We start from the raw sequence: 15,630 nt of genomic DNA, 5'->3' as shown, positions 1-15,630 counted from the left end.
TGTCAAAATATTGACTCACTTATCTCAAAGTAATGACTCAGTATCTTGAAATATTGAACAGTTATCTCAAAATAAAGATCAATTATCTCAAAACAATGAGTTAGTATCTCAAAATAATGACTTGGTATCTCAATGTATTGGATAATTATCTTTGAATAATGGCTTAGTATCTTGAAATATTGACTCACTTATTTCAAAATAATGACAAATGATCTCGAATTAATGGCTTTGTATTTCAAAACCACTGATTACTCAGTATCTCTGAAATAATGACATAGTATCTTGATATACTAGCCTCAAAATAAAGACCTTATACCTTGGAAAAAAAAAATCCTGTCTTGGAATGATGATTTTATATTTCAAAATTGTTCATCAGTATTTAAAAATTAATGTCAAACTAATCTTGACATAATGACTTAGTATTCTGAAATAATGAGTTGGTCCTTGAAATAATGGCATAGTATCTTGGAATATTTAAAAATATCTCAAAAATAATGACATTGTATGTTGAAATATTTGATAAATATCTTGAAATAATGACATTGTATGTTGAAATGTTCATTAAATATCTCAAAAATAATGACATTGTATCTTGGAATATTTAATGAATATCTTGAAATAATGACATAGTATATTGAAATGTTTAATACATATCTTGAAAAAAAAAAAGACATAGTATCTTGAAATGTTCAATAAATATCTCAGAACAATGACATAGTATATTGAAATGTTTAATACATATCTTGAAATAATGACGTAGTATCTTGAAATGTTCAATAAATATTTCAAAAATAATGACATAGTATATCAAAATGTTTAATACACATCTTGAAATAATGACATAGTATCTTGAAATGTTTAATACATATCTTGAAATAATTACATTGTCTCTCATTATATTGACATACTTATCCCACAATAATTACTCACTCTCAAAATAATAACTTTGTACCTTGGAAACAAAGAACTATCTTAGAATGATGACTTGCCATTTAGAAATGATTATTCAGTATCTCAACAATAATGTCAAACTAATCTTGACATAATGACCTAGTATCTCGAAATAATGACTTTGTATCTTGAAATAATCTTGATCTATTGTGAAATATTGACTCTATCTCCAAAATAATGACATATTGTCTTAGAATAATGACATACTATCTCAAAATATTGACTCACTTATCTCAAAAATAATGACTTTGTACCTCAAAATAATGACTAAGTGTCTCCAAATAATGAGCCAGTATCACAACATAATGAGACGCTTTCTCAAAATAACGAGTATTTCAAAAATAATGAGAAACGTTCTTAATATCAGAGATATTATGCCTATTTTGAAATAAGTATATCAATATTTTGAGATTGTTTTTCATTATTTTATGATATTATGTTGTTATTTTCAGATACTAAGTCATTATTTCAAAAAATCTTACAGAATCTTTTTTTTCCCATCACATTGGCTGAAAATGACGTCCATGGAATATCTGTTGTTTTCATTTGGAAAATATGATGAAAATTTGTCCAAGACCATACAAAGATTTTTTTTAAGAGAAAAAGAAAACATAATTTTGATATTTTGAAAATTTTATGATATGATCCTCCTTTTATATAATAGTGACTTTAGATGACTTCAGGTGAGTTTATAATCTCATTAGCAGAGTTGCAGAGGCGTGTCACATCTCTACAATCCTGCTGATTTCAGTACCATTCATCCTTTGATACGTCGCCCTGAACAATGTACAGCTTTGAGAGCCTTCAGGGACACACGTGTTGTCTGCAGTGCTTTCTGCCCCTTGACCCTGTGTGTCTCTTTTGAAAGCTCATGGCTGTGGTGTAAGGCTGTGTCACTATGTGGGACTGCCGAGTGAAGAGAGCATGCTCTGGTTAATATTTAATGGTTGTTCCTGCCATAGAATTAATCAGTATCAGTCTGAGACATTCTGAGAAAACCAGGTACTTCTAAAATAAGCACAACTCAGATGGTTATAAAACAGTTTTTATTTCAGCGTGTTTACATTACTCGGCTGAAAAGGAACTTGTGTTTATTGAGTTGCCAGCTGCGTTTGTAAAAAAATGTGTTTACTTGTTGATACTCAGGTTGACATTAAAGGAGGCTGCAATGTCTGCAGACCTGTATGTGCCCTGAACAGACAGAAAGACCTTGAAGGCTGAATACAGACCAAAACCATAATTTGGTCCCTGCAGTTGTTGTGATACCACTTTCTGTGTCCCTGAACCAGGGGATTGTGGGGACTGCCCATGTCCCAACACCCCAAACTTCTGAAGTCCGTTAGTCTAAAAAATGACCCATTGGACCCAAAGCCAATTTCTCTAACGCCCATTAACCCGCCAACATTTGTATGTTGGGCCCATGTGGGCAGTAAACAAGCTGAAAAATGGTCCCTGTATGGGATTCACCGAGACACCTTTTCGAGCGGTCTCGGTTTGGTTGTTTGGTCCGCCGCAGGATTTGATTGAAAGCTTTCACACAAGCCCAAACAAACCATACTAACCGCACAAACGGACTTGAGTTCATTTCAACCGAACTTAACAATTTAGATGTGACAGCACCGTCAAATACTATTGGGTATTATTAGAGAAACTGGACTTTGGAGCAATGGGCATTTGTTTTTGGGATCGTCTGTCAGAGAAATGGACTTTCATTCCAAAGGGCCATTTTTAGACTAATGGGGCTTTGGAAATTTGAGCTGTCTAAACATTGACACTGCAGTGGAGATTTACCTTAACTTAGCATAAAGACTGAAAACAGGGGGGAAACAGCTAGCCTGGCTCTGTCCAAAGGTAACACAATGAGATCACCAGTTGACATGCTCTATCTTCTTTGTTGATGTGAACAAAAACGAGCAACTTAAAAGAAGTGACGGTAGAATGGAGCATGAGATGGATCGGTGGTTCAGTGCAGCATCTAAAGTGATGCAGACACTGTGCCGGACCATTGTGGTAAAGAGAGAGCTGAGCCAGAAGGCAAAGCTTTCAATTTACTGGTCCATCTACGGCCCAACCCTCACCTATGGTCATGAGCTCTGGGTAGTGACCGAAAGAATGAGGTCACGGATACAAGCAGCCGAAATGAGTTTCCTCCGTGGGGTGTCTGGGCTCAGCCTTTGAGATAGGGTAAGGAGCTCAGACATCCGGAGGGAGCTCGGAGTAGAGCTGCTGCTCCTTCATGTTGAAAGGGATCGGTTGAAGTGGTTCAGACTTCTGATTAGGATCCTCCTGGGCGCCTCCCATTAGAGGTGTTCTGGATACGTCCCACTGGTAGGAGGCCCCGGGGCAGACCCAGAACACACTGGAAGGATTACATACCTCATCTGGCCTGGGAACGCCTTGGGGCCCCCCAGGAGGAGCTGGGGAGAGGGATGTCTGGGGTGCTTTGTTCAGCCTGCTGCCCCCACGACCCGGCTTTGGATAAGGTTGAAAATGGATGGATGGAGAAACCTTAGTGTACAAAGGAGGATTTATTGTTTCCCCATAAGGTAATTCATGGAGACTGCAGGAAGTAGGTGCTTCTGACACAACCCCCATAAACCCACATATTGACATTTTTAAACTTGTTCAATAAACAAATTATATATAGTATTTTTACATTGATGAGATTTACAGGTACTGTTGGGTGGATTTTCTTATCTTTGAACAGAACCAAGGCAGCTGTTTCCCCGTCAAGCTAAGCTAACCAGCTGCTAGCTGTAGCATCATATCCAGCGTACAGACATTAAACTGGTATCAATCTTATCATCTAAATCTTGACAAGAAAGGGAATATTTCCCAAATTGTCAAGCTACAGTACATCTTCCTCAAAGGAAGTGATATCCAGGCCGGCACAATAACTTCAGGGATATTGTCCAAAAAACTATAAATGTCCTTGTGTATTAAACATAAGAAGAAACAAGTAAATATAGAAATTTAAACTAATACAGTGAGTAACTTTGAATTGTTGTAACAGAATCACAAGTTCTTGTCTTCTCTTGTTCCCCTGCAAATCCACCTGAGCGCCCAGGGAACCAGAGTGGTTGGGATTAAAAGTGCAACTGCACTTTTACCAAAAGACAGGAAATAGAAAGTCATAAGATATTCAGAGGGAAAAGTCCATCCATCCAACAGCTGGAGCAGGAACAAGGAGACAATAACACATCCCAGCCTGAAACTAATGCTTGATTTCTTCCTCTTGGTCTCGGCGTAGAGGGGCGAGTGCAGGCCCAGGCCCAGGCCGAAAAGGGTGCCCATGTTACGCAGGAGGCTGGCGAAGGGCGTGCTGTCCAGGTGGACCCACTCCGGCTTCACGCACCACTTCTGGGCTTTCTCAATGGTCCACAGCAGGTCCACACCCACAGTTTTGAGGAGGACATAGAAGCCAACAGCAAAGGAGGTCAAGAAGAGAGTGGTGTAGAAGTATTTCTTCATGCTGGCGTTGTAGATCCATTTCTGCTTCGAGACAACCTCAGAGACAAGTATACCTGACACAGACACATAAGGGATCCATCAAACAGAGGGCCAGAGGAGCTGCTGAATATGCTTTTGGGTAAGTAATGGCTTTTATTGCATGTTATTGGATGTGCATGAGTCTTCACAAAAATCAAACATAGGGCAGACTTACCTGTAATGGCTCCAGCAATGACCTGGTGTGGAAAGTGGGCAGCCATGTAGACCCTGGACATGCAGACCACCAGCTCTACCAGACCCATTAGCATCCACAGATTTAACTGCAAGAATCTGACAGAGAGTGAATATATGAGTGCACAGAGTTTAAAGAATCATTAAAAACACATTTGAAAATGGCAGATTTATTTAAAGGTTTTAGAGGAATGAATGGTTTTATCACCATAGACTGACCTGTATAGTAAAGGGGGGCATCGCTTCTCTGTTGCTATACCGAGTAGCGCCGTTACCATGACATACCAGACACCAGCTGCACCCATAGCATGACCTGAAGGGCTGCCTGCAAGGAGAAGATTTAGGCTTAATCTTGGCGTTTATCAACCACAGTGTCATCTGCGGAGATGCAATCTCAAAGCAGATTTATTGTAGTTATATTATCCTATTTTAGAACCAAAGTTATTTAACCATATTAAATAAGATATGATCCTATTTTAACCCTGCACAGCTCTCCAGCATTTGACTTAAAATTCTTAATTCTAACCTGAAATCACATTTAATCTTTGCAATAAGCATTGATTCCATTTGCAAATATGCTTTAAATAGATTTCCTGATTGGGAGAGAGTTACTGCCTCAAGCAAGGGATTTCAAGAATCTTGGGGTCTTGTTCATGAGTGAGGGTTGATTAGAACATCAGATGGATCGGTGGTTTGGTGTGGTGTCTGCAGTGATGCGCCGGATTGTTGTGGTGAAGAGGGAACTGCGTCGGAAGGTGAAGCTTTCGATTCACTGGTCCATCTACGTCCCAACCCTCACCTATGGTCCTGAGCTCTGGGTAGTGACCAAAAGAATGAGGTCAATACAAGTGGCCGAAATGAGTTTCCTCCGTGGGGTGTCTGGGCTCAGACGAAGAGACAGTGTAGGGAGCTCGGACATCCGGAGGAAGCTCGGAGTAGAGCCGCTGTTCCTTTGTGTTGAAAGGAATAGGTTGAAGTGGTTCAGACTTCTGATCAGGATGCCTCCTGGACGCCTCCCATGAGAGGTGTCCCGGGCACATCCCACTGGTAGGAGGCCCTGGAGCAGACCCAGAACACACTAGAGGGATTTGATATCTCATCTGGTTTGATAACACCTCAGGGTCCCAGGAAGAGCTAGAAAATGTTGCTTGGGAGAGGGACGCCTGGGGCGCTTTGCTTGGCCTGCTGCCCCCGTGACCCGGCCCCAGATAAGCAGATGAAAATGGATGGATGGATGGACTTGCACTTGTATCGCACCTTTCGAGTCTTTTAAAACGCCTATATGTTCGCCTGCATGTCACAATCACCCATTGATACACTGGTTCCCAAGGCTACCATACAAGATGCCACCTGCTACTCAGCATAGACATTCACTTGCACAGCATTGTACACAATCTGGGGTTCTGTGTTGCGCCCAAGGTTACACCCAGACTGGAGGAGCCTGGGATCGAACCACCGATCTGTATCGCCAATTTGTGGATGATGACCTGCTCTACCTCCTGAGCTACAGCTGCCCCAGAATATCCTCTTTATATGTTAGACAAAGCAAAAACATACTGTATATGCAGCGGTGAATGAAATATTGAGACCCTTTACTAATGTAATTATGTGCAACTCCATTGCACATAATGTTAAATATTATATGGTCAGAAAAAAGTAAAATACAAATACCCCAGATCTGATCTTAAGTACTTGAGTAAATGTACTAAGATACATCCCAACACTGTATATATGTACACAGAGAAGAAAACTGGAGCAAATACAACATGACAGAAGGAGATATTGTGCAATCCATTCTGAAATGCCTTTAAACAAATTAATAGATAAGAAATACCACAAAAGGCCAAAGGTACTGGAGTTTATGACGTAGTTATCTGAGATCATATTCATTCAAAGAAAGATTCGAGCACTTGCCAAACACTGTAGATAGATCTGGTGATCATGTACCTAGGAATTGCCTTACCATACTAGGGTACTTTTTATTGTCATCACGATGCCAACATGTGCGGGGGGGAAGAAAAACACATTGAGAAAGACTGATATTGCGGTCAAGGATTTTTTTGAGTCAACTGAAAGAGAGTATCATTAGGAAACTAGACTGTAAAATAATTTGGGAAATAACTTCCTTTCATATTTTGAAATTCATGAAGCAATTTGTCATATTTGAGCAGTAATCTAAAAGCAGAAGAAAGGCATAACTGAGCACACTTTGGGATTTTTTAACCTGGACCCTATTTTCCCATATTTGTGTCTAAGTGACGAATGGGAACAACAATTTTTGAATTTGGCTAGTATTGAATAACATCACTGCATCCAGCAGCTGGGAAACAGGCTGCAACCCAGGCCATAACAATCTGAGCCCTAATTGGCAAAAACAGAAACTTTTATCGAACGTAAATTGACGGTGCGAACATGCGCTGAGTAAATACGTTGCAGCGTATTTCATGGCCAGTGGCTACAGACGTCTCGCGAAACACTGGACCAATTTCAAAAATCAACATCTTAACATCTTTTTATTTATCTTAAGTAACATCCCTATCACAATAATCAACAATGTTAACGCATATTATCGTCATATCGTGCAGCCCTAGTATTAACCAGGCTGAAGATAAATCAATAAATAGAACAATCAATTCTTCAGGAATCCTCGTGTGACCCACTGCAGGTCTGAACTGTACCTGGTCCAGTTTCACATGTGATGGGAAACTGCTGCAGAGAAGGGGCCTGTCCTGCTCCATAAAACCGGGTCTCATGGACCCACCAGTACGGCCTCTCCCCAAACAGAACCCTGCCACAGAAACACCAAGAAACTCAAAATACAACTCTTCTCTCTATATGTGTTTAGATCAACATTACATTTAAACCATTGTTACCATTTCAGGACCAAGTTGAGCCAGTCTCCAAGGACGGCCACCCAGATGAGCCTGAGCGCAGTGTCCCTCCGCAGGTGGAACCAGATCGGGAAGAAGTAGAAGAATGCCGTGTGCAGGTCGGCCACTGAGGACGCCAGGCTAAACAAACCCTCATACCTGCTGTATGTGGTCTGCAGATGAACTGCCAGCTCGATCCCCCAACTGTGGAGAAGATCCATGATATCACAACCTCCTCCTGAGGGTGATGCACTGAATCTGGGTCTTGTTTTTGTCAGTTAGATTGCAGCCAAGCTCTCCCAGGCCGGACAGCCCCCTCTGTCCTGCCTCTTTGTGACCCCCATCGGACTTTACTCAAGGCTAGCAAGTTTGTTTGCCTTTGGGACAGTGCAGACAGGTTCCTTAACCTTTACACCCCTTGAGGCGCCTCTGTGCTACAGAGATCACCTGCCACCCCTCTGACGGATCACAGATTACTAAGAATTTTTTTAGAAGCTCCTGTTCTGAGCTCAAGCTTGTGAAATCCATTGATCTTGGCTCACAGTTAATCGTCTGTGTGCCAGGGATAGTGGAGAGTGCGTCACTATTTTCTTCCTACTCAGGGTCGGGACCCCAGTGTGAGAAATTCTTATCACAATTTGAGATCAATTATGAGCTCATCTATGGGGACGTCCCTGTTTGTCCTGACAGAGCAGCAGCCTGTGCACGACCTACAACCTGCCAATCTGCTGCTTCTGTTTTATCACTATCTTCTCAGCTTCAGTCCAATCATTTAATCATTGATCATCTTATGTAACCCACAAATTGCTCGCTCCACCAGTGAGATGCTTCCACCAAATCATCAAAAAACACAATTACGTAACTGACAAATTATTACTCACTGACTGCATGATGAGGAAAGAGGGACGACTGGAAGAATGAGGACACATCTGATATTTAAAAAAATAAATAAATGTTGCAGCTTAATTAAAAGCAAGGCAGTAATTTTAATATTTCCTGAGGTGGACACATCCCAAGTCAAGTCCCACCTCAAGACTGACAAGTCCCAAGTCTTAAACTTTGGAGCCTATCCCAGCCAACATTGGGCAAGAGGCAGGGTTCACCCTGGACAGGTCACCTGACTATCACAGGGCTGACACATAGAGACAGACAACCATTCACACTCACATTCACACCTACGGACAATTTAGAGTCACCAGTTAACCTGCATGTCTTTGGACTGTGGGAGGAAGCCGGAGTAGCCAGAGAAAACCCACGATGACACGGGGGAGCATGCAAACTCAGCACAGAAGTGTTACCCCACTCCAGGGTTCGAAACCCCCACCCCAGGTTAGAGCAAGGCCCAGACACACCAATTCGATGGTCAGCTGTTGGTCATTGTTGGTCCATTGAAGAATGTCTGTTGCCCTAGTTTTTGTGGTGTTTCCCGCACCGTCTGCATTTGTCAGCACTTTTTGGCCAACTCAGCATGTTGAATCAGAGTCTGAGACAGCGGAAGCCCGTAGGTGAGTAAAATCACTCTGATTGGCAGTTCAGCTCAGCGACTGAGAAGAGACACAGAAGTGAGGAAAGTAAACAAAAGACTAAGGTCAAGAGGTAATGAGATCAAAATAAAAACTTGTTATATAAAGATGGATTATTTTTTTAGCCATTGAGCTCTTTAGCAAGAACACTTTGTAATTGTTTGTGTTTGCTAGCGAGCCCGGTCTCACTCCAAAGTCATCAAAATCCAGGGCTTGCAGTGACATGTGGCGTCAGACACTAATGAAAAAAAACATCCTTCAACGTTGGCATGATACGCAGCTGGACACCGTTATAATTTAACTGTGCTCAGTGGTGTAAGGGGGAAGCATGGTGGGACTAAAATTAAAGTTAAGGCGGTGAAAGTCTGTTTGGGTCCAGGCAGTAGGGGTGGTGGATGAATCCAAATAACATCGACTTTTACCCAGGAGAGGGGCGTTTGTGTCCTGTACGATTCTGAAGCCAAACCCGGTTCTCTTTTCCTAAACCTTAGCATATGCTTTAGTTGTTGGAGGAAAGAAAAGTCAATTCACGGTGTTGTACCGACATAGTGCGTTTATTTTGAAAGAGACTATATGCAAACAGTAAATTTCCTGTGAAAACAGAAGTGTATTTTGAAACAGACAATGCATGTAACAGGCAGAACTTTACACAGCGTCCCAGAATGTCAACAACCAACACACCCAGGGTACCTCTCATCGTATGTGGACGTGGAAAGTCCATGACCAAACGTCAATATGTGACGAGGTTGGAGTGAGAATGTGTTGCACTATCACACAGCGTTGTTCTTTATAGCACCTGGTTGAGTTGTTAATGTGCAAACTGGCTTGCTAGCGTCTTCAATTGATCCTGGCGGTCTTTCCCCTTTGTTACCCCTAGACATTTTTGTCCATTTCCAAAATTCAAAACTCCCTTACAGACAAATTAAAAGGTCACAGGGAGGTGATTTTTTTGCATGGGGGGTGTCATTCTGGGTGAAATTTCAAAATCCCAACTTTCAGCATGAAAATCCGTTATTTGACCCTGTAATGCATTTTTATCCCAGCAACAATAACAAATGGCTAAATGACAGGTGGACATTTTGAAGGGTCCACTTGAAGGGTCATGGATAGGATAAAAATGCATTACAGGTTCAAATAATGGATTTTCATGCTGAAAGTTGGGATTTTAAAATTTAACCCAATCCTCCCCCCCCCATTATTTTCTCTCACACATGCGCAGAATATAGGTCCAGTTGGCTGTGGTGTGTTCAAGTGCAACTTTTTGGCCGAGATACACGCTGTATTAGTATAGTATGCTGTATAGATGTACTTGCTTATGATAAATTATATAATAGGAAATTAGTTTTTCTTTGACTTATGATGACCCACAGACTCCCGTCCAATGCCCCCCCCCTGTGCTGACTCCATGGCTACAGCCCTGATTAACAGCACATTTTTCTGCAAACTGCTTGGTTTGTTTGTGATCGATTACATTTAGGTCATAATTGTGAAATCCAGTTATTGGTCAACTGACTTCCTCTCTCTGTCTCCGTACAGTACAGCAGTTCAGCGACAAAGATAACAATTGACGTCTTTTGTATCTTTTCAGCTTGTTTGTGTGACAAACCTCCCAAACTCTCCTGACTCCCTGTGTTTTATTACACATGTGCAAGGTCCAAAGATCAGTGTGAGCATGCGTTTGGGTAGTGGGTCCCTCTGGTATAAAACCAACCAGCTGAGTGACTGATAGCAACAGTCTGGGTTTTTTTGTCACACAGCAGCAGACTGAGATTTCTCTCCCTCCTTCTCTCCCTCCTCTGAGGCAAAGATGAATGCTATAATGGACACCTTGCAGGGTTTTGGGGTGAGCACCACCCGCTACCTGCAGACCAACTATCAGGACGCCCAGGGTTTGTTTCTCTGGGTCTCCTGGGCGGCTGACCTCAGGAACACCTTCTTCATCTTCTTCCCGCTGTGGTTTCACCTGCGCTCCTCAGTGGGCATCAAGCTCATCTGGGTGGCTGTGATCGGAGACTGGCTCAACCTGGTGTTCAAATGGTGAGTCCAGTAAATCCTTTAACTCTTTAAATGTCCTTTAAATGTTTTTTTTTATTGACTATAACGGAGTGCATGTTTCTTTCGTCTCCTTCAGGATTCTGTTTGGGGAGCGGCCGTACTGGTGGGTCCATGAGACGCCTTATTATGCAAACACAGTCCGTCCTCACATTGAGCAGTACCCCATGACCTGTGAGACTGGGCCAGGTGAGAAACCACACTATACATACATTCATGTTTCTGCTGCAGGGCTCCTGTTAACCCACCCTTTCCTCTGACTCTCCTGGAACACAGCTGCAGCTTTGCTTTGTGGCAGTTTGAGTAAACACAAGTAAATTTAGCTTTGTGGGCTGCAGGTTTTGACACACGGGGCCTCAAGATCTGGTTAAGGGGGTAGATTTTGTTGCAACATTGGCAGGGATACACATGCATTGGGGGGGTTTGGGGTCCTCCACCAGAAAATTTTGGGATGTCACACTACCTTTCCTGCATTATGGTGACTTTTCAAGTGTCAATTTAGGGTGTAAACATCTTTAATTATGTCCCTTCAATTAAGTCCTCTGTACATAGTGAGAAGGACGTGTCCCCGGCTCCCCCCTAAAATCTACACCAATGGATCTGGTTATATATTAGGACCCATCTTAAGGCCTTTAAGCTGTCCGTTAATGTTGTTATTTAGTGAAACCAGTTACCACACAGTGAACCTGAAGCTTTTGGGATTCAGGGCCGTTACCAGCTTTTCTCTGCTTGTAAAGCACAGGTTTTGTCTTTAATCAGTGGTGGAAGAAATAATCAAACCACAAATAAAAGTGCCAAAACCGCAAAGTAAAACCACTCCATTACAAGAAAAAGTTCTGCATTCAAATGTATACATCAGTATTAACAACAAAGTGTATTTTAAGTAGCTTCTGTAGCTGATAAATTATCATATGTTACAGTTTTAACTACTTCACACACAGTTAGGTCGTTTGGAAAGAAGTGAAAACAATTTATTTACAATTAAATCTGCACTTTTTGCGACATATTAATAATAATTTTACCTCTTTGGGCCATTTTAGAGGTTTAAAGGGGAAATAATCATTTGGTAGAGCAATTCGTATTGTAGATATATAGACATGACATATTTTTAAGATGTTTTATATCACATTGTATAAACTTATTATATGTTTTTAAATGTAAAATCTTGAAATCATTTGAAAAGTACCTTGTAACTATAGCAGATAAATGTAAATAGAACAATATTCCCTCCATTAAATATGAAAACTGAAGTAAAATACAATGAATAAATGAATGATCTTTGCCATGAAACTCAGGTAACGAAATTTCGCAAGGCTTCCCTCCGTAGTTAAATCATTTTTATTTTATGTTATTTTATTTTTTTGAGCGTGTGTTGGTACTTTTTTTTTGTTAATTTTTTTCTCTTTTCTTTTTTAAATGATTTTATTATTCTCTTTTATTCTTAATTTTTGAAATACTGAAAGAAGGAAAACTGGGATATTATGAGCCATGAAATATAGCAGACAAAACCTTAAATATGATATGAAATGGAATCAAAGATATTTTTCTATGACACCAAAATTACGATAGCATACTTTAAAATTCAAACCTGTACCGTAACTGTTGTTGTTATTTATTTATTTTTATCATTGCATATCAATAGTTTATTATCATATGTATCACTGAGTGACACACCTATTTACATAATTTCTCACTTTAAAAAAAGGAGGAAATGTCATCAGTACATGAGCTTCGTAATGAGTAAGATACATGAAATTATATGACAATATAAAGTATTTAAAAAAAATAAGAATAAAATAAAATAAATTAATAAAAGTAGTTATAGCAGTATATAAAAACTTTTGTAGGTATGACTTTAAAAATAAAATAAAATAAAAAGGACACATTCAATTTACACATTTACAGGTAAATTTTAATTCATTCATTAATAGATGTTAAATATTTGTTTATAAGTCATGTCTGTAGTTGCTGTCTCTGTGGGAGAGCTGAGCTGCCACCATCTTGCACAGTACTCAAGTAAATGTACTCAGTTACTTTCCACCTCTGTCTGTAACCGTGGTAACATTAAAATAGGCTGTTCCACATTACAGTCATTGTTCTATTTGAGTGAATCAGCTGCTGATATTATCCACCCTCTGTGTCTGTGTCATCCAGGCAGCCCCTCAGGCCACGCCATGGGCGCCGCAGGTGTCTACTACACCCTGGTGACCTCCATCCTCGCCATCGTGACCAGCAAGAAGAAGTTTGGGAACAAGAAATCCACCAACAAGGACTGGTGAGTCTCAAATCTTAGTGGTCTGAGTTGTTTTCCATTTTCTCCCACCCTGAGCTTATCATCACGGACACACTATCTGCTCTGTGCTCTGTGGTTGATCATTGACTCCTGAAGATTATACACGAGTTGTTTTGACGTCCAGGCGGCTGAGGTTCTCATGACCAGCAGAGAAGAACTGTGTTGTTATATTGTTATATAAGGTTGATTTGTTGTGCTGCCTTCTTTGAAATAAAATTATCTTTTTTTGTTTTTACAGGTATCTGAAGGCTGCCTTATGGACGCTGTTTTGCGGAGTCCAGGTGTGCGTGTGTCTCTCCAGGGTCTTCATCGCCGCCCACTTCCCCCATCAGGTCGTTGCTGGTGTCATTTCAGGTCAGTACGAAGAATTAAAAGAATAAAACCATGTTTATTGCCAAGTTGTTTTTCACATATGAAGAACTTGCTTCTGTTTTGGGGCATAGACAAAAAAACGTAAAAACAGACAAGAGAAAAATTGCAGGATTTGTGAGTTTTTGAGGACAGGAAGGGCGTCATAATTCATTCAGACGCAAAAAGAAGGTTGGGGGCGCTATAGAGCTGAAGTGCCATGCCCAAGCCCAGTTGCACCCCCAAACTGAAATAATTTGTTAGGGATTTTTTGTGCATCATAAAGTCGTCTAACAAGTTTTCGTAAAATGAAAATTTATGCAAAAAATCCTGTCGGGTGAAAACATCTCAAAAATTTTTTATATGCTCTTGAAGATGAGAGGAATGATCCAGTCAAATTTTGTGACATTAAAGGAGCTTTATTTCAACTCTGGTGTGCGACTGGAGGTACCATGGAGTGTGCTGTTATGTTCACTGTTAACACATCATACTGACCTGGACATTTCACTGGATATTTCCAGGTATGATCGTGGCCGAAGCCTTCAACAGGACTCAGTGGATCTACAACGTCAGCATGAAGAAATACTTCTACACCACTCTCTTCTTGACCTCCTTCGCTGTCGGCTTCTACGTCCTCCTCAAAGCTGTGGGTGTGGACCTGCTGTGGACCCTGGAGAAAGCCCAGAGGTGGTGCGACAGGCCCGAGTGGGTCCACCTGGACAGCACGCCCTTCGCCAGCCTCCTGCGTAACATGGGCACCCTTTTCGGCCTGGGCCTGGGCCTGCACTCGCCCCTCTATACTGAGACCAAGAAGAGCAGCAACACGCTGGTCAAAGTCGGCTGCGTCATCAGCTCTCTGTTCCTGCTCCACCTGTTTGACTCCTTCAAGCCTCCCACGCACACTGTGGCCCTCTACTACCTGCTGTCCTTCTGCAAGAGCGCCACCGTGCCTCTGGTCACTGTCAGCATCATCCCGTACTGTGTGAACAGTGCTCTGAGCGTGCAGAACAAAAAGGCAGTGTGAGCAGTGACCTCAGATTATACAGACTGATGAAATGGAGTCTCCTCCAGAACTTTAAAATAAACTTTCCTCAGGTGCTTATTGATTCATACGTCCAACTGATCCTCAGGAAAAGATCAAAGGGAAATACTCACGGTGTGATTTGGACACTGAACTCTGCGTGACACTAAGTGAAAGCACAATCCACGATGTGCAGCGGCACTTACAAAGAGCAATTCTGAATTTAACAAACACGATCATTACAGTAGTTTCAGAGTCTTGGAGGACAAACGATGAACAGACGAGCTGCAGCTGCTGTTAAACCTCATTTTAAAGACATCACCAGCTTTCATATGATATTTCAGCTGTATCAGTAATGTATTTTAAATGTTATAGAAAGTATTTTTAAACTGTTTTGAATATTTTTAATAAAAAATATCTTGAAAATGTGTTAAATGTCTCTGTTCATATTTTACTGCATCATGCAATCACACATTAAACACACATTAAACACACATTAAACATGGCTTAACAGAGACAATTTCAAACACAAGTACACAAATCAGCTTCACTATAACTCGCAGCATTCACAGACAAACACTTGTCTTTATCTGGACACATTTTCCCCACAAATACAACATGCTAACATTATTAGCACAAGCATATGGCATTTTACACTGAAAAGCCTCCACAAAAACAGCATTTTAAGTCTTGTGTGTGATTTATCAAAATCTACCCCCTTGACCTGGCTTCATATGAGCAGAGGAAATCTCTGCTTGTCACTAGGCTAATTTATACAATGTAAAATGCCATAGGCTTGTGCTAATAACGTTAGCATGTTGTATTTGTTTGGAAAACGTGTTTAGTATAAGACAGTTGTTTTGTCGGTGAACCTTGTGAGTTGTAATGTAG

At 41.0% G+C, this 15,630-nt stretch overlaps 2 protein-coding genes across 2 annotated transcripts; one reads left to right on the top strand and one right to left on the bottom strand.

Annotated features, from left to right (window-relative positions):
* Positions 1–1,980: 1,980 nt before the first annotated feature.
* Positions 1,981–7,996, bottom strand: g6pc1a.1 (glucose-6-phosphatase catalytic subunit 1a, tandem duplicate 1). The gene is made up of 5 exons (XM_033612289.2): positions 7,506–7,996; positions 7,311–7,420; positions 4,852–4,957; positions 4,616–4,731; positions 1,981–4,475 (listed from the first exon to the last, which is right to left on the bottom strand). Exons 1-5 carry the CDS (start codon positions 7,721–7,723, stop codon positions 3,967–3,969), a joined length of 1,059 nt encoding a protein of 352 aa, XP_033468180.1. The 5' UTR covers positions 7,724–7,996; the 3' UTR covers positions 1,981–3,966.
* Positions 7,997–10,741: 2,745 nt separating this feature from the next.
* On the top strand, positions 10,742–15,167 carry g6pc1a.2 (glucose-6-phosphatase catalytic subunit 1a, tandem duplicate 2). The gene is made up of 5 exons (XM_033612195.2): positions 10,742–11,062; positions 11,157–11,266; positions 13,232–13,352; positions 13,609–13,724; positions 14,240–15,167. Exons 1-5 carry the CDS (start codon positions 10,833–10,835, stop codon positions 14,740–14,742), a joined length of 1,080 nt encoding a protein of 359 aa, XP_033468086.2. The 5' UTR covers positions 10,742–10,832; the 3' UTR covers positions 14,743–15,167.
* Positions 15,168–15,630: the final 463 nt, after the last annotated feature.

Source organism: Epinephelus lanceolatus, chromosome 21, assembly GCF_041903045.1.
Source record: "Epinephelus lanceolatus isolate andai-2023 chromosome 21, ASM4190304v1, whole genome shotgun sequence".
Lineage (NCBI taxonomy): Eukaryota > Metazoa > Chordata > Actinopteri > Perciformes > Serranidae > Epinephelus > Epinephelus lanceolatus.
This window is presented reverse-complemented; position numbering and strand designations above follow the sequence as displayed.